The sequence below is a fragment of the Saccostrea echinata genome, unplaced genomic scaffold, assembly GCF_033153115.1.
Source record: "Saccostrea echinata isolate AGI-Se365-2 ecotype Australia unplaced genomic scaffold, CSIRO_AGI_Sech_v1 ptg000033l, whole genome shotgun sequence".
Taxonomy (NCBI): Eukaryota; Metazoa; Mollusca; class Bivalvia; order Ostreida; family Ostreidae; genus Saccostrea; species Saccostrea echinata.
In genome coordinates, this window is record NW_026889782.1 from 32686255 (window position 1) to 32706673 (window position 20419).

The 20419-nt window shown below is 33.7% G+C and overlaps 1 protein-coding gene across 1 annotated transcript; it reads right to left on the bottom strand.

The window, feature by feature from the left end:
* Nucleotides 1–11333: 11333 nt before the first annotated feature.
* On the bottom strand, nucleotides 11334–19578 carry LOC133199227 (fibrinogen-like protein 1). Its single transcript, XM_061335068.1, has 6 exons — nucleotides 18905–19578; nucleotides 18685–18824; nucleotides 18445–18541; nucleotides 17984–18151; nucleotides 11895–12154; nucleotides 11334–11749 (listed from the first exon to the last, which is right to left on the bottom strand). Exons 1-5 carry the CDS (start codon nucleotides 19518–19520, stop codon nucleotides 11895–11897), a joined length of 1281 nt encoding a protein of 426 aa, XP_061191052.1. The 5' UTR covers nucleotides 19521–19578; the 3' UTR covers nucleotides 11334–11749.
* Nucleotides 19579–20419: the final 841 nt, after the last annotated feature.

Below are 20419 nucleotides of genomic sequence, written 5' to 3' on the forward strand. Positions count from 1 at the left end.
CAAACGAGGCTATTTGATATCCTTGTTTCGTCAACTTGTTTGTCAATAGCTTACCTCGTTTTATTTTGTATGTTGTTTAACGTCCCTTTCGAATTTTTCACTCATATGGAGATGCCATCACTTGCCGGTGAGGAGCTGCAAATTTTGTCCTATACTCGGCACTTACGGCCATTGAGCAGTGAGGGATCTTTTTCGTGCCAGCACCTACTGCGACACGGGACCTCGGTTTATACGGTCTCATCTGAAGGACCGGTCTCCACGTCCCACAGTGGGTTTCGAACCCTGCCTCGATTTAGAATATGTTCATACGTAAAGCATGCTCTTGCGTATCGAATCAGCTGAGAGACATAAACCCCATATGCAGATGATAAGGTAAATATTGCTACATAAGTAAGACAGTTGACGATTGGAAAGTTGAAGTCATCACGTTTTTCATGAAGCTTGGTTGTTAAGTAACCATTAACGTCTTTTTCTAGTAAAATATCTAAATATGAAACAGATGTGTCAGAATCTGTGGTATGTTTTATTTCAAGCTCACAATGATATCTTACCTAAATATACTATATTTTTTTCATTATTTCACATGTACACTTTAAGTCATTGTTTGATAAACAGTTTATTTGTCCTTCGCAAGAAATATCCAGTTAACAATGTCGCTTACTCCAATATTCAATATAATATGTCAGCAAAGCAATTTACACTGATATTTTTTATTATTTAAAGTATGTAATTTTGTATCAATATGCCTAAACCGGTATTTTCATTTCTATTCTCGAAAACTCAAAAGAAAAAATATATAATTAACAGTTTGAACAAATTAAAAAATATATTTATAACTCACATATTTGCAAAAAGACATTTATCAATTTTCAAATAATAATTAATAAATATTTAAAATCTTTTTTTTTAATTGCCAAGATCTTTTAAGGACGCTTTCATTATCTGATAAAAACTTTATCAGCTAGATCTTTGCATATTTAATAAAGGTTAATGAACTTTAGAAGAGGATCACGACGTCAATTAAGTTTTACATGTGATTTCTATTTTTTCTTAATTAGTGTCACTATTTTCATTTCCCATAAAATATATTTTTCCAAAAATATAAGTATACTATCGTTTATGATTGCTTGTAATAAAAAAGATTACGGAATATTCCTCTGTGAGCTAAAGAAGTTGGTTCAGTTGATGTAACATGACGCCCTCAAATTTACCCCAAAGCAAATTGTACTTTTGAAATATATTTTGTATCAGAAAAAAATGTTAAATATATGAATTATTTAAATTTAATAATGGTTTTTAAAATTGTTGCCTCTATATGCTACTTTTCATGCGATAAACCTCGAAGGAATCCGAAATTCTGGAAAAAAGCCTACAGATTTTCTCATACAATTCAATATTTTACCAGGTGCGCATTGATTTACCAACTTGTTACAATGTACCTTGCCAAAGAATAAAACTTTGTATGAGCGACTTGCATGCCAAAAATTACGATGGTAAATTCTGCGCACTATCTTAATTTTATACAAACATAACTTCAAATTTGGGAGTTGCTCCCCTTTCGTTGTCAACAAAATCAAATATGACGTCACCACAATGACATACAGACAAGATAGTCAACGAGCATAATGTAGAGAGAGATCCAGAACTGTCACTTTCATTTAGGTAAGTTTAAATCCCTAGAATTGCAGTGTCATGAAAACAAACTACATTTGTAACACCTTCCTCCTGACTTTTTTTCGCATGCAGAGACGCGATCATGGTGATAACAAAGTCGTGTCTGCACAAACCATGCAGGTAGATTATGAATTCATTAATTAACGCCTTTTCGACACTTCCAAGGGTATAGTATCCATAAATGTTATTATGATTTCAAAAGTTATGATACACTCTCTTGTGTAAAGTGCATACGTCGTGATGAAGTGCATAATTTTTCAGATCAATCGTTGATCATACACGTGAATGTTCTGATTTCTGTGAAAACGGAGTGATGAGATATATCCTAGTTACATCACATAACAATATTTAATCAAAGAAAGGCCAAAAAATTATCCAGCATTACAACGTGTTACTTTCGAAAGACGTTTGTGAGATAATTCTCACCGTATTCAGGCGCGTAGGAAGCAGTTTGGGGGGTGGGGGGTGGGGGGGGGGGGCAGCCAAACATTTTTCAGTTGACAGTTGAGGGGACACTACCAAAAATTTCCTGACAAGCAAAAAAAAAAAGGTCGTCCAACTACCAAAAATTCCTTGACAAGCAAAAAGAAAAAAAAGTCATCAGACGTTTTATTGAGTGGGCACAAGTATATAGTATCTATGTTTACTTTAGTAATCTATATATCGGCTAAATAATTGGCGGGGGGGGGGGGGCACGGCCCCTCGTGCCCCCCCCCCCCCCGGTTCCTACGGCCATATATCAGAATTTGTTTTTCAGAATCAATCGTTTTTCCAAGTAAGGGGGGCAAGTAGGGGGTAGAGGGTGCCTCCATTGACAAGCAAAAAAATAAAAAATAAACTTAACATAATGCTATTTCGTGGAGAATCGAGGGGGGGTTCAAATAGTCTTTTCGCAAAAGTTGTTCAGTATAAGGATTTGCCAGAGTTCAACCTTAATGCAACAAAAACATGTTTATATATACGTATATATAGAGAGAGAGAGAATTGGGCGATAAGTATTCACAGGGCAGGTCCAATTTGTGTGTTGGAGAAGGGGTGGGGGCTCATGGCATAGATTTTAGAGAAATTGATAAAGTTTTCATAGTCATTGAAAGAGACATATGAAGTTTTTTTTATTTATGACCATTTTTATCAATAATTTGAGTATAATATACAGTTAAAGTATATCATTGAGGGTGTTAGCAAGATTTTAATTCCCCAAGGCCAGGACTATTTCCCGACGCGAAGCCGAGGGAAATAGTCCTGGTCGATGGGGAACTGGAATCTTGCTAACTCCCGCAATGATATACTTTTAACTGTTTTATTATACCGATACAAACGTAACATTTAGAGGATTCATATAGCGTGATTTCAAAGCAGGGATTAGCTCATTGAACTAGCACACGGGGATAAGTCCATTCACATATCATACCAATGTTAAAGTAAAATCTAGAGGATTATTGATTAACCGGGAATTAGCTTTCGAAGCAGGGATTAGCTCACTTGACTAATGCACGGGGGTTAGTACATTCATAACAAATTCTAGGGAATTAGTCACATCTATTCCGAAACTTCCGATTCCGAAACTTCATAAAAATCCTTACAAACAAAGATACATAGCGGGTTCCAGTAAATGTTCAACCAAGCCTCTATCTTTACTCCTCACTAAGATATTAACAGTGGTGAAGGAGAAACTTCAAGAGTACTGTGCAACAATATATTCGAGAAGTGGTGTAAATCAGATGTGGATACTTAAAAATTCCAAGGAACTTTTGGAAAATTTGAAATCACAAGATTTTACCAAAATCAACAGCTTAAAAACTTACGACTTTTCAACTTTATACACAACCATTCCCCACGATAAATTAAAGGCTAGTCTTTTTTATATCATTGACAGCTGCTTTTTCAATAAAAATGGAACTCGTAAATATACTTACCTTGTCATTGGTCATTTGCAAAATTATTTTGTTAAAAACATTCTGATTGTACACACAAGTACTCTGAAGTTGACATTAAAAAGATGCTTGAGTTTCTGATTGACAATATCTATGTGGTTTTTGGAGACCAGGTCTTCCAACAATCTATTGGAATTCCCATGGGTACCAAATGCGCCCCGTTATTAGCAGACCTTTTTTGTATTCATATGAAGCAGAATTTGTCCAAAATCTCGTAAGTGAAAAGAAGAAAACACTTGCTGTGGCCTTCAACTCGACATTTAGATATATCGACGACGTATTGTCAATTAACAATGGCTATTTTTCATTCTTATGTCGATACGATATATCCTGGTGAACTTGAGATAAAAGATACCACAGAGTCTTACACATCTGTTTCATATTTGGATATTTTACTTGAAAAAGACGTTAATGGTAATCTAACAACCAAGCTTTATGATAAACGTGATGACTTTAACTTTTTAATCGTCAACTTCCCTTACTTATGCAGCAATATACCTTCATCACCTGCACAAGGGGTATATATCTCTCAGTTGATTCGATACGCAAGAGCATGCTCTACGTATGTACAATTTCTAAAACGAGGTAAATTATTGACAAATAAGTTGATGAAACAAGAATATCAGCTGTCTCGTTTAAAGTCATCATTTCGTAAGTTTTATGGTCGATACAATGACCTTGTCAGCAAATACAATTTATCATTGAGTCAAATGCTGACTGACGTTTTTCATACTAATTGTTAGGCCATTATTTACACACTGAATTGTCGACGGATTTTTCCGTTATTTCCTAATCATGACAAGGAGCACACGGCGGGTGTGACCGGTCGGCAGGAGATGCTCACTCCTCCATGGTACCTGATCCCACCTCTGATGTTTGGAGGTCCGTGTTTGCTCTGCTCCTATTTTGTATTGTATAATGGACTTTTGAGCTTGAATACTGTTTGTTATCTCCATATATTTCATCTAGCGATCTAATGTTATATAGGGATAATATCAGTAGAGGTATAATTTTATACAGTTAAAGCATGTCATTGAGGGAGTAATCAAGATTCCAGTTCCCCAAAACCAGGACTATTTCCCGAGGCGAAGCCGAGGGGCATGGTCCTGGTCGATCGAGGGGAGGTGGAATCTTGCTAACTCCTGCAATGATATACTTTTAACTGTTTTATCATACCGATAGAAAGGTAAAATTTAGAGGTTTCAGATAGCGTGATTTCAAAGCAGGGATTAGCTCATTAAACTAACACACGGGGATTCGTCCATTCACATATCATACCAAAGTAAAAGTAAAATCTAGAGGATTACGGATAACCGGGAATTAGCTTTCGAAGCAGGGATTAGCTCACTTGATTAACGCACGGGGATTAGTCTATTCATGATTTCATGATTTCCAGGGATTTAGTCACATCTAACGATCTTATTTTATAAGGATAAAATCAGTAGAGGTATAATAAAGGCTGTTAACATGATACCTGTATTATAACAATAAATACATATTTCTTTCATTTTAACAGACACTCGACATAGGAAACGGTAGACAATAAATCACTTGAATTAACACAAGATGAGTTGTCTTTTAAAAAAAAGATATATAAAAGCATATAAATGCACAAACTTTCACATCATTTTTTCAATCAAAGCTGTAAAATCTGGCGGAAAATAAGCTTATAAAAGGCGGATGAACCATCACCACCCTCCCACGCCCCGCTCCGTGGAGTTTTTTTCTTGCAGTTTTTGTAAATATCACAATCTAGTCTACATAATATCTGGATCTGTTTTCAAAAAAAAAAAATCTTGCAGAACCCCTCATCCCTACCCCCATCCCAATGAAATATGATTAGACGGTCACCCCACCCAACCACTTTTTTTTTTACTTGTCAAAAAATTAAAATCCCCCCTTTCTGAAAATTCTATATCCGCCACTGCTTTTAGTCCTATTCAGACAGAATTTTTTATGGGATTTTATGTTTATATTTCACAGCTTTAATATAATATGATTGTCAGCATTTGCTTGTATTTTGAATACAAATGTGTAGAACATTTTATTCACACTTTTGATTTCGTGATTTCATGTTTTCATTTTTATTTTCAGAGCGAGGTGGGTTGCCCCATGTGGCACATATCAAGTCAATGCGGGGGAACACTTTAGTAAGGATGTTATATGGACTCATTGGTTTTTAAAGAAGACCAATGAACCTTGATCAGAGTCATGATCAGAAGTAGGCATATCTCCTCAAAGTTTCACCTTTGGATGCAAGTGATCGGCTGATATATTGTAAATGTCGTGCAAGAGTATAGTAGGAATGTGTGCCCACATAGCTGCCTCAATACAGTTTCTTGGTCTTGGACACCATATAGGACAAGTTCATTGACAATACAGCATTTATTCAAGTATGAATCAGATACTGTTTAGAAGAAAAGCAATGACCTGCTCTTATATACTACATATATATACAACCTACATTATGTAAATAAGCTATTGACATTTCTGAAACTATTTTATTAATAAAAAAAAATCTGATGTCTTATTTGTAAAATCATGTATATTTTAAAAACTCGAATCGGATTCATTTTTTTTAATGCAGGTTTATATAAATCCCTTCTGTGAGTGTAATGTCGAGTGCTGTAATAGCCTCTCCACATGTATTTTATTTCTTAATCTAAAGATTAAAATAAATACAGTGAAATATTTTGCCAAATGTATTTACATTTTGAATGAATAAATCATAATTTTGATCATAAATTCATTTATTTATTATTTGTTTCTAAGCTGTTGAACTGCTGTTTGAACTGTTACTTTTATATTTAAGAAATAACACTCAACGTTTCAATAAAATCTCCGGTGTATTTTAAATCAAATTTCCTCTTCCTGTTAAAATCTGTGTTGAATTGGGAAATCATTGGATTAAATAACTAGATATTTGTAGTTAACTTTGCCTCTCAGTATGTATTGCAGATCCAAAAGTTTGTAGTCTTGTATATTTACATGTACTTGAGGTGGTGGTTTTTTTTTAAGATCTAAAATACATAATATTGAATATGTTTTACCTTCAAAAATAACAACAACAACAAATGAATTGCTTGTTATCATTTGTTTACTCCTTTTTTCAGTGAGTATCACACATTGTGCATGTTTATTTTTTAAAATCCCACAATAATTATTGTAACGTATAAATGGGTTTTGAAGAAAATTAATGAGGACACATAATTTGAATTCAATGTAAAAAAAAAAAAAACAAGATGTGTTTGTGAAACACTGATGCCCCCGTATGGCAGCTTATGGCGAAGGTTAAAGTTTCTCAAATGCAAGTAAACATCCAGGCCAAAAGATAAAAAAATGTTAAATTTGAAAGCCCTAGCTGCAACTGTTCAAAAGTTATGGCGAAGGTTAAAGTTTTTTAAAAATAAGTAAAACATCAAGGTCAAGGTCAAAGTTGTTGGTATCCAAAGAAAGGTCTTGTCACAAGGATTACATATGTAAAGTATAAAAGCCATAGCACCAACCATTCAAAAGTTATGGCCAAGGTTAAAGTTTTTTCAAAAGTAGGTCAAACTCCTATGTCAAGTCAAAAGGTCAAAGTGGTTGGTATCCGAAGAAAGGTCTTGTCACAAGGATTACATATGTGAAGTATGAAAGCCCTAACTCTAACCGCTCAAAAGTTATGGCTAAGGTTGAAGGTTTTCAAAAGTAGGTCAAACTCCTAGGTCAAGGTCAAAGGGTCAAAGAGGTTGATATCCAGAGGAAGATCTTGTCACAAGGAATACACATGTGACGTTTCAAACCCCAAACACAAACTGTTCAAAAGTTATGGCCAAGGTTAAAGTTTTTCAAAAGTAGGTCAAACTCCTAGGTCAAAAGGTCAAAGTTGTTGGTATCCAAAGGAAGGCCTTGTCACAAAGAATACACATGTGACGTTTAAAACCCCAAGCACCAACTGTTCAAAAGTTATGGCCAAGGTTAAAGTTTTTCAAAAGTAGGTCAAACTCCAAGTCAAAAGGTCAAAGTTGTTGATATCCAAAGGAAGGCTTTGTCACAAAGAACACACCTGTGAAGTTTGAAATCCCAAGCACCAATTGTTCAAAAGTTATGGCCAAGGTTAAAGTCTCATAAAATTTTGCAAAAGTGGGTCAAACTCCAAGGTCAAGGTCAAAAGGTCAAATATGATGGTACCCAAAGAAAGGTCTCGTCACATGGAATACACATGTAAAATATGAAAGTCATAGCTCCAATCAATCAAAAGTTATCGGCAGGTTAAACCTGACAACAGACAAACAGACAAACAGATAAACAGACAAACAGATAGACAGGACAAAGACAATATACGCCCGGGATCTTTCGATCCAGGGGCATAAAAAAGTGTAAAACTTGGGGGTGGGTGATTATGTTTGAATAAACATGTATGTGTGACACGAGTTATGCAGCTTTTTTTAAATCCCATTACCTAGGAATTAAAAGAAAATTTGTTTGATGAAAATCGTATTAAATAAAAATGATTCCGTCCTTCAATTATGAAGAATATATAGTTGCAGTTGGAGAAGTCTTGACTACTTTTATTATTTGACAGCAAATACTATCGCACAGTATTTCCATCTAAAGTGCCCAGTTGCAACTTGTAACACCGACATCTTTAAGAACTCATTCACGCTAGCTACTATAAGACTGGAATAATTTACTAACACATATTATTAACTGTAAAATTATATAAAAGTTGCAGTTGCGACCAGAGGTGACTAGAACCGGGGGGGGGGGGGGGGGCACTTTTTTGTATATAGTATTTTTGCTTAAGTAAATATTTTGCTTTAGATGCTGATCCCCCCACCTTTTTGTTTCTGTAAGGTTGCGCACAGGACTTGGATGGTTTTATTTTTTTGCTTGTCAGATTTCTCTGGGAAGTGCCCCTTCCTCACTTTATAAACCGTTACTACGGGCCTGAGTCTGGATAAATATTGCTCATTGGTGAGCTAATTTCCATTATTTATTCAGATATATATATCCAATGAATTAGAACTTCTTGAAAAACTGCTGATAAAATTTTTGAACTAAGTGCCTAAATAAATCCAAGAATGGTCAATTATTTATTTGCTACTAGCATTGGAGTTCATGCATTTGCCTGCAAAGAACACAAAACATTCGCAGATGGTATAAGACTGCGTTAGAATTTGACAATCACAGAAAATATGCTTCCTCAACCCCCAAACGAACAATTAAATTGAAATTATAAGGAATAATAATTTATTATTTTATTATTGCATGTTTCGAACAATCCTCCAAAAGACATTTCTGTCTGTGACTTAAACACACAACCACCTACTGGAAATATCGAAATACGCTATCACCGCAGAACGTCCGAAAAAAACATTGCTGTCACTTTAATGTAGTCAAGTACTATTCATATCTTACGTAAACAAATCATGTGTCTACGAGATGGATCCCTGGTCTGTATATGGAAAAATAAAGGGGAATTCGTATGTGCTCAGAATGAATCGAAATTCCCAAATTTAAATGGGGGTTCTCGAAGGGGGTGAAATGTGACGTTGCTTTAGACACTGTGATGTTATCATCCGAACACAACATAAACCCCCGTACTAGTATTTGGTTTATTTGAGCTTATATATCCATTTGAAATTTGTTATAGATATTGACGCAAAATGAAGGAAAGTGTTGTGAACATTTTAGACCGTGGTGTTGATTATTTTTCAATGTAGACAACTTTTCCACGAATTTTACCTAAGAAACCTCATATATGTAGACTGCAAAGCGCATTAACTGTTAGAGAAATGTAAACATTTATTGTACATAAAGCTCAATTACAAAGTCTTCTACATGCTACATGTACAAAAATACATGTATACAGGAGAGTTTGAAGTGATATGAACATACTTTTTTTTCCTTTAAGATGGCTTAAAATTTAGTAACACTGTTTTCAGTTGCATTTCTTCACGCTAACGTTATCAGCGTCATGACGTCGTAAATAGGCGACGTCGATAAGAAAACTATGCTACATTCAACAATATGGTTTGGAGTGATTAAATATCCGACAAAAATAATTTTAGTAATTTTTCATTCTACACATTCCTATTTTAAAAAATCTGCAATAATTAGCTTATTTGAAAGAGGGCCGATTTTTAAAGGAGCTGAACTTTGTTCTTTTTTAATCTTTTAATTAGAGAAGAAATAACTTTTCATTATAAAAGTGATTCCATTGTTTGTATTAAAACAGTTGTACAATTTACAGAAACTTAAAATGTATTTATCATAAAAGTCTTTTTTTCATATATTACTTCACTAAAAAAGAGGCTTTTCTAATTATCAATACTTTTGGGTAAGTCGTTAGAGAAAATCAAACTCGAGAGTTTCGCTGATGTTTTGCCGTCATTAAGAACCTTCAACATCTTTAGTCAGCGATGAACTCGCCCTCCAGTGTTCATTGTGGCATAATTAGGTCAAATAAGTATGGCGGTCTCCAAATTGGGAAGGGTAATCTTGACCGCACACAGAGTAATTTTGAACAAAGCTCCAATTAAAAAAAAACTGTAATCGAAATTTCGTCATCTTGCGTCATATGTAATGGAAAGAAATCATAAAAGAGTGATTCAAGTATACTGACAAAAAAGATGCGGTAGTTTTCAAAATGTGAATATGACATCGAGTGCACGACCCTGATTCACTGAGTTGCATGGCATTAGGAACAGGAGGGGGGGGGGGGGTCAGGGCTTGCCCACAATAATTTTGCCGATATATAGAATACTAATAAAGACATACCTACTTCATGCCTGTGAAGACATACCTACTTCATGCCTTTTCTTCTCGGGGAATTTTTGGTACTTGATAGTGCCCCCAACAAATATGTTAGCATGTGCCCCCCTCCCCAGATTGTTTCCTACGGACCTCAGTTGTCAAGGCATGCTTCTAATTTGCCTACATAGTGGCATATGAACCGAACAGAGGAATTTTCACTGTTCTGCTGACGACGAACTTCAAAGTTAACGAAAATTTATCATTCTCACAAATAAAAAAAAAAATCTCCATGACATGCGATCGAATTTTTTATGTTTTCAGTGGTCCATGTTTGATTTGCTTACAATGTGTATTGTTATAATGAATTTTTGATTTGTAACTGTATGTTGTTTTCAGATTTAATTTAATTTCTTTAAAAGACGAATTATGTGTTCAAGAATCATAATCAACTACAATTACATTTTTTTTTATTCCCAAATTTTTTGCAATAAAACATTATAACAAGATGAGCCAAACATGGCCTTGCTTATCGATAGCAAATGGAGTGTTTCAACAGCGAACTAAGACGTTTAATGGGGGCATTTAACCGTATTACGCTGCAAATCCTCGTGTCTTTTGATGATTCTAAACAGGCCATAAAGAGATAATTCGCATTTACTGAAGTCGGCAAAGAGATATAAAATCACAACACTTTTAATCAGAAATAAAAAAAATTAGGCAAAATAACTGGGATTTTATATTGTATTTAATCTAACATTAAATATACCTTTAAAAAATTAAGTTTATTAAAATATTTTTTTTAATTTACAATTTTATCAATTTCAGTTAAACTATCCGCTCATTTTTTTTCTTCTGGCAGAATTCGTAACTATTTAAAGATTGCTTGATTTCACTGTTCTTTAAAATGCATAAATGCATAAATAAATAATAGTGATGATTTAATCACCAAGACGATAAATATTTATTCACCAATACTCTAATACGCCCATTTTATTCATAGATTTATTATTTAAACTCGTTATTCATAAAACACAAATCACGTCAATTTTCTTTAGATATTTATCATTTAAATTCGTAATTAATAAAACACTAATACGCCCCTTACATTCAGGGATTTGTAATTAAAAATCGTAATTACATAATAATAACGTAATAAAATTCAAAAATTTTGTTGAAAAATTAAAATGTTTATTTCATTGCTTTATAATAGTTATAAAAGTACCATATTGAATTCTCCAAAGGTTTACCATAGACAATAGTAGTCGATTGAATTATCAATTGCTTTATTTTAAACAATAGTATTCTATAGAATTATCCAATGTTTTATCATAGACAATAGTAGTCTTTTGAAATCTCCATTGAATTATCTATCTATTTCTTTTCTCCGTTATCATCTGCATCTGTAGAGAAAATAAAAGCAAAATAAAAAGAGAGATTAACAAGAAAGTTTAACCTTCTATTGCTTAAACCCGCAATTTCAGACTTAAAAAATTTAATATAAATCCATCAGAAAAAAAAATTATAATTTGAATAAGAAATGTTTACCTAGTGACGTCTTACTAACATCATTGTCTCCTTAACATCTGTTCCACTCCTTACTGTAGGCCACCAAGGCCAGGACCAGACTGCCGGGGACCATTGAATGTTAAGGAAGGCGGCGTGACAGTTGTTAAACCACCAGCCTCCTCTTATGGTACTGAGAGCAGCACAGTTACCACTATACCTGTCGTTGTCTCTGTCTGGTGTGGAGAATGACATCCCAGACAGATTATAGTCAGAATTCCCCGTGTGTAACATACTGTCAACTGTAGAATTAAAGGTAATACGTTAATTATTATCAGTAAGCGTGACGAAGTCTCATTATTCTTTTCGTAATATTCACTTCTTAAAACTGACTTTATCGGACTGAAAACAAATCTACTACTAGTATGTTAGTATATCATTGAACAAATAGGAATGCTTTAAAATGACGAATATAAACAAAATTTATCCTTCCCGGTATTTGATATCCCTCCTTTTTTTGTTTTCGTGTACAATTTATTATCATATCTTTCATCCATGCTTCGATAATTATTTAATGTGATTACACCACAAATAGGACTTAATGAATGTATAAAAAAGGTTTTAATTTTCACAATGTAACATATGTAATCAATATGATTGCGCCCATTACAAAAGGGCCTTATGGCAATTTTGCTAAAACAGAGAAATAACGTCATTATACATATATCACATGGCTTCGAGGGTGACATACCAGAATGTTTGCCCCCAAGGTGACAGGAAAGTCCTGGGGTGTTATGTCACCCGATGCCGAATTTTTAAAATTAAAAAATCGTCTAAAATTCTTTAAGTTTAGACAAATAATCCAAAATGCTTTCATGACGTTAGAAATACTCTCCGTTGTTTACATTTGCTTAGCAACCGACGTCATTACATCTCGAACACGAGCTACAATTGCGTAACATAAAAAAACGTGGAAGTGAACGAAAGGGTGTTATAACTGTTTCCGTCGGGTGACATAACTGTTTCCGGTGTGATTCAGCATTCTTCAAGGTTTATAGTGAAACTTATTACATTTGTGATATAATAGGAAAACTTATTCAAAAATGTTATATAAAGATATGACGTTGCAGATGGCGAGCGTCGACGTAGATTTTTTTATCCACGTGTTTTACGTTTGACACGTCTAGCTTTTGTCGTTGTTCTCAACATTGAAATAATTATTTATTTTCATTTATATCTTTAATTCAGTTTTGAATTAAAGATATAAATGATCTTCTAGTCCACTGATATTTATTAAAATATTTAGAATTTTATTCGAGACCCGCCGTTTCTTTACTACATGTAGCTTTAACGTTTCTGATCTAGGCTATTCATTTCCTAGATGTATAGAACCTTCAGACATGACAATTTTCTGGATAATTGAATATGGATGAACGAATGCAATTTTGATATATAGACAAATTGAAGACACGGGTATATTATAAATATATTGCAAAGGAAATCGTTTTCCTGCATAAGATCTGCTCCACCATTCTCAACACAAAAATGGAATGTTTATATTGTAAAACTTCATACATGTATACAATAACATTAGAAAACAATAACATTAGAATTTCATACGATAAAGAAGCCGCGAGAAAGGGGTAGGGGGATTCTACACACACCATTACATAAGATATTTACATGTACCTACATGTGTGCAACCTCGCAAAAATCTGTCATTTCAAAACTCAGCCAGTCAAAGAATATTACGAACCAGTCACATTTAACTGACTGTATATATAAAATTTTCGATTAATTTTTACTCGCAGGTATGTTAAGGCAGTACCCAGATCATATTTCGGCGAATTTAGACTTTTTTCGTAAAATGTAACATTGATAAATCGGAAAAGCCATAGATAAAACATTTACTATTATTATCCATTGTATAGACGTCATTGAGTCTTAGGCTAAAAGAAGCACTCCACTACGACGTCATCACGTGACGTCTATAAATAGAAAAATTGCCTTAATGGAAAAGTTAAAAGTTCAACACTACCCCGGAGATAATTCATTTCTTTTAGTGAAAATAATTATTTAAAAACATCACTGGGCCATGAAAAGTGCTCCTAGAATCCTACTCTCCCGACACAGAAAAAAATATTCCAAAGTTTCGCATGAAACCTTACCAAAATTTTTACACTTTATACATACGATCATGGAATCGTTATCAATTCATGTTAACCACACGATTCTAGCAGCACTTTCCAAGTACTATAGAATACAAGCTTTCGATACAAACAAAGATTATGTTTCAAAGTATGCGGCGTAGTGTTGAACTTTTGCATCTTTGTTGTTATAGATCGACAGAGGAAAGGCTGATCGGGATTTCAAAGCACGGCCTGTGTTCATTATAAGAAAACACGATAAGAATATATCAGCGTATCTGATTTTTAATCTTTAATTCCTTATGAATCACACATAACATTCACGGTATATGCTTTAAAACTCCCATTTCATATATTTGTTTACATGAATTCTCGTCACCTTTAATTTCACTTGGCAAATAGTTGATCAATAGTTATGACGTCATGGGTTTGGTATTTAACCCCCGTGCTAAATAATTACCTACTTATACCACCCAAAAACGACAAGATTTAGTTTATATTATGTTTTTAATGATTCCATCCATTTCTTTGACCTGAAATTAAACTTTAAATATAGATATTAAGAAATCATTATTTCTAAGGTTCACGTCATACAGCTTACTATGACGTCATAATGTTAAGGCAAGTAGGATTTCTCTGGGTGTAGCCTTAACATACCCGCGCTGCCCACCCCCCCCCCCCCCCCTCCCGCGCCGAAAAAAAAAAATTATTAATTAATCTGCATGATTCATAACGACAACATATACGAGGGTTGTCCGTAAAGTTCGTGGACAAGCTAAAATTTAAATAAAAGTTGCGTCCTATATATTTATTATTAGCATATTTATAATCCTTTACTATATGTGAATTACAAAAAGAAAAATTTTATTCAATTTTAAGTGTATAATTACAATTATGACTTCATTATTAAACTTGGGATGGTGACCCGGAGCACAACAAAGTTTTAATTAAAAAGTTATTTATCACTTTATACATTTCATTTGTATTTTGTAAAATTCCGCGGAAATTTGGATGGCTTTTACATTATAAGGTTGACAAAAATTATAACGTCAAACCTGTAAAATTTGAACGTTCAAAGTTTCGAAATGGCAGAGAAATCGAGGTCAGGGTTTATTAAGATAGTTTCGTCATTGGTCGAAAAAGGGACGTTTTCGGAAAAGGTGGAGCAGAGAGTAGTGATAAAATTGTGTGTAGACATCGGAAAAACACCAACAGAGACCCATTAATTCCTTAAACAGTCGGGAAATCATAGTAAAGTAATCTATTCTTTAGTGTTTAAGTGGCCCAGAAGATTTTCGGACGAAAGAGACTGTTTACTGGATGACATGCGTGAAGGAAGACCATCGTTCCGAGATTGTAGTGCTGTAAAAAATGAAGTTCGTAACGTGACTTTGCCGTATTTCTGTACATACAGTCGTTTTACACGGACAGAGGTTTCATGATTTGCAGGATCTGAGACAGGAAGTCGTTAAATATTATTTCATGTATGAAACCAGAACAGTTTGTTCACATTTTTGATGACTGGTTGAAACGACATAAGAAATGTGTTGAGTGAAACGGTGACTGCGTTGAGAAAACTTAAATGTATTTAGCATTTGACGTCGAGTAACGTCAAGGATTTTCGTTTTACTGCTCCGGGTATGAGTGTGTATCTTTTTTGTATCTGATAAAATATAAATTTTGTGCTTTGTTTGTGATTAAAACTTGCATATTAATAAACTGAAACATCAACTTAATGAAAATAATAGTTTCATATATTTTATCAATGTATGTCAGTAAATATCAATGTTGTCCACGAACGTTACGGACAACCCTCGTATATATATTTATTTACTTTTTTTTTAGAAAAATCTATTTGATATTAATCAAAAAATCATATATTGATTTCATTCAAAGTTCGGATAAATTTGTTTAAATGATAATAAAATGTCCAATATCTATTAATACCCAGGGTATACATGTTCTTCTAAAACCATTTAATTTTACAAAATCAAACAAAATTGTTATTCTAAGATGCCACTTTTCTCATGATTGACTAGATTTGATAGCAGTTAAGTTTCCAGTTCCAGGCATTTGGAGCTCATGATCGCTGTTTGTTTTGAAAATGACCCTGCTCATATACCAAAGGAGAGAGCTCAAGGTGCAAACATAAACTGAGGAATTATTTCAAATATTATTTCAAACCTAACCAAATGGGGTATTTGAAGGTTATGGGGTTGGTGGTGGGAAGGCATCCCCCCCCCCCCCCCCCGCACACCTAAAATTTAGAAAGATTTTAAAAATACGACAACCCTCGTATGCTTATTAAACTCATATTAACTACAAGTATTACAAGCGTCTGTCATTTAACATTTAACACCCTCTCCCTCCCCTACACAATTCAACCACTGGTCGTCCTGGGTCTGTTCCTTTCATTAATGCATGTGAATTATAATTCATCCATATGTTTATAATTTGTCAACCTGCTTACTTCAAAGTAATTATTAAAATGTTTTCGTTACTGTGACTGAAAAAATGTGTATCATTTGAATTTTAAAAAGAAGTTTTGTTACCACATGCAGGAAGAAGTCCTTCTGAAATTTTGTGTGATTTTTTTTTTCGAATAATCCTTAACATGCAGTGTATCAACTTAATGTCCTTAAATTGTTGTACAGCGTATACGGTAACTCACTACATTTCACGAATTTACTGTCTAATTATATTTAGAAAAAAACAACAACAAAAAATAAAAATCAAAAACACATTTTCACTAACATCTACCTTTATTGTTATTCCCGAGGATTCTTTTCAAATATTTTTAACTTCACATTTTGAAAGATATATCGTTTATACTGAATTCAAACTAAACAAAAATTGACTTCTTTTCCTATTGAGAGCCATGCAAAAAAATTGTTTTTGTTTGTTTGTTGTTTAACGTCCCTCTCGAGAATTCTTCACTCATATGGAGACGCCACCACTTGCCGGTGGAGAGCTGTAAATTTTGTCCTATACTCGGCACTTACGGCCATTGAGCAGTGAGGGATCTTTTTCGTGCCAGCACCTACTGCGACACAGGACCTCGGTTTATTCGGTCTCATCCGAAGGACCGGTCTCCACGTCCCACAGTGGGATTCGAACCCACGACGTAAGGATCAACTCCTTACTCCGCGACTCTAGAGCAGACGCTCTAACCACTGCGCCACGCGGGCGACCAATCATATATGTAAAAAAAAAAAAAAAAACAACAACATATATATATGATTATAAGAATCTGTTAAAAATAAAAAAAAAAAAGATTCGTATATTTAAAAAATACGTAGATAGATAATAAAAACAATCCAGCATGAAATCAGGTATCTACCTTTATTTTGATAATTTTTTATTATATTGTAACCGAATTAAACAAAATCTATACAGTAATAAACTAGGGAAAATAAAGAAAAAAAACTGAAAACAGAGGTGACAAATTTTTATTGGTGTTTTCATTATATATGTTTCATAAACATTAAATAAATAATACCTAAACTTCTTTTAAACATTGAGCATGAGGCCAACTTAAGAAAAATGTTTGTTTGACCTCTCTCAAATCGGTCTGAATATATTGTATCGGTAGGTAAGTGAGAAATCTTTTCTAAGAAAATTTCTATTTAAATGCTTATTTTTTAAATTATATTTTCCTAAGTACAAATAAAAATATTGCTTCCTGGAGGTTAAAAAAAGTTTCGAGTCGGGCCAAATATAGCCACTCGGTCGGAAGAAGTCAACCAAACATTTTTTTTAAATGGTCTGATTCAATTTGTAATAATTATTGCTCTCTCCTTCCCTCTCCTTCTCTCCCCTTCCCTCTCTTTTCCAATTCTCTTTCTGTCAAACCAGTTACACACCTTCCCTCTTTTTCTCCTCATCTCTCTTTCTGTCACACCATTTACTCCCATCACTCTTCTTCCCTCCCCTCCCCTCTCTTCCTCATCTCTCTTTTTGTCACACCAATAACTTATTACATACCTAAGGTTCCGGTAGCTGGCCCTCCAAGAAAAAGGCTGTAGTTGTCTGCTTCATCATTAATAGAAAACTGTTGATAAAGTTCATAAAACGTTGTGCCATTTTTTAATGTAATGGAGACGTACAGGGAAGAGTTTCTTCCCTTTGTCAGCTGGTGAATAGCGTCATTTCCTACAATATGTCATTTTTTGCGTGAAATATGAAAGGAAAATTATAATTCTAGGAGTATAATATGCATTCGAAAGGTTAATTTTTTGGAATTCCAGGACTGTCTAACTTTAATTATGAATTATTTATAGAGATGTGTCATTAGTGAAAGAAACATGTGTTTCATTGCTAAATTGTGGGATCTTGATACTAAAATATATGTTTTGAAATGAAGTCATAAAATTATATCCGTTTATATATCAACAGAAAAAAATAAATGGATATTGCTCTATATGTTTACATATGTACGTATTTACCAATCCAGTATGAGTCATCAGGGAACCCAAACCCATTCTTGTACTCCGCCCACGTTCTGTCAAAACTCTCGGATCCGCTCACCCGTTTCTGAATTGCCTTCGGGTTAAAAAAGAAACAAATGCTGAGTTTAAAGCGTTATTTGTTTCTTAGTTTGGTATTTTATAGGAAACTCAAATTGTAATTTAAAAAAAAGTTTAGATAGAGAGAAAGAAAAAGAGAAAAATAGACAGAGCTCTTACTGTCCACCCTCCGCCTTCTGTCACCATATCACAGTACACCTCTATCTGACTCTCATTACCGAAGGGACTAATTCTATAAACACCTGACTGTGTTTGTCCTTGTAGATAGTAGTGTTTGCAGTCCACATATAGTTTGAAATCTATATGACAAAAAACGCAAATAAAATAATAATAATAATAATAATAATAAGAGAGAGAGAGAGAGAGAGAGAGAGAGTACCTTTTATAATGGTTTCCAACGTTCTGTTATTTAGAAGTTCGTAAACTTCGGTGATGTTTCTATTAAACTTCTGTTCAATTTCCTGAATCTTTTCATGCCAGTTTTCTTTTTCTCTTATCTGCTCCTCAGTCAGAGAATCAACCTTCCTTTGTAATATTTCTACCTTTCGTTGTAAAGCTTTATCCTGACTTAGAGTATTAACCTGTCTCTCTAATGTTTCAACTCTCTTCTCCAAAGTTTTGTCCTGCCGTAGGGTATAAACCTGCCTTTGTAATGTCTCTACTTTCTGCGCTAAAGTATTGTCCCGATTTAAAGAATCAACCTGACTTTTCAATGATTCTAATGTCTGCTGTAGCGTGGACACCATCGTTTCTGAAGACGCCATGCTTCGCTTCACAGAACTAAGATCGTCCACTACTGCCTGCACATCCTTGACCACTGCTACACGAATAAGAGTCTCTTGGTTGATGATCTGCCGAAGAACGTCGATTTCCTTGATATCACGTATTTCATTGATCAAAGCCGTAGAGTTCGGATCATACGTACCGGTTAACAAGGAACCCGTTCTGACTTGTGGTATTGGCATAAAAAGCAGAAAAAGAATGGAAAACATCATCTTTTCAATTTTGAAATGAACTTACCAGAACAGAACAATGTTGTGCCTCAATTAGAGATTTCATGCGGTATATATAGAGAGGTTCGGGATCTCCTCAATCAGAAAATGTCATACGGTGTATAAAGAGATGTTTGGGATTTCTAAAAATAAGCGGGATGTAAAAACTTCTATACATGAAAGTACTTAATGTAATAAGTATAACGGGAATCATTTACACTGAGCCAAAAAGAAAACAAAATTATCTCCTACAAATGCTTTTGATTATATCATTAACTTGTTTTTTTTTTTTTTTTTTTTTTTTTTTTTTGTAGACGAAATGATAAATGATAACAGAGCCAGAAGTACTTTTGCAATTGAGATTCTTTGCTGCTTTCTGTATATAATGGAAGCAAATCAATTTTACGAATACATGCTCAGTATTTACTTCCTACTGCATTATAAAATCAATTTCTGGAATCCCGTAACAAAGAACTTCTGAAACTAAACCAAGTTAAGATCACCTATATTTAGTTCAAGTGTTTGCAGATTCTGATATTATATAAATATTTACAGAAACATATTTTGTGGATTCTGTTCTTAACTTAACTCTTCTATGCATATATTGCTTGATTATAGACCAAATGATTTATCTAATTTAATTTTCTTTTGTATAATGAATAAGAATTTTTACAGATATTTTTGAAATTCATATTTAATTTTTAAAATTCATTTTTATCGTAGTAAGTAGATATTAACACGAACTGAAAGTCCCAACCATAACCTTGAAAAATAAACTGAACAAAACGTATGAATTATATAAGAGCATGCTCTTATTTTTTTTCTTTTTGTTTGTTTGTTTATTATTATTTTTTTTTTTTTCGTTTTTTTTTTATGTTTTTTTTTTATTTTTGCAACTGAAC

Bases quoted from the DNA above. Each gene is read 5' to 3' on its own strand.
- LOC133199227 (XM_061335068.1), bottom strand. From the start codon at position 19,520: ATGATGTTTTCCATTCTTTTTCTGCTTTTTATGCCAATACCACAAGTC. The intron at 18,825-18,904 runs GTACTCTCTCTC...TTTGTCATATAG, and splicing joins GTTGGAAACCATTATAAAAG to ATTTCAAACTATATGTGGAC. The intron at 18,152-18,444 runs GTAAATACGTAC...GACATATTGTAG, and splicing joins TGATGACTCATACTGGATTG to GAAATGACGCTATTCACCAG.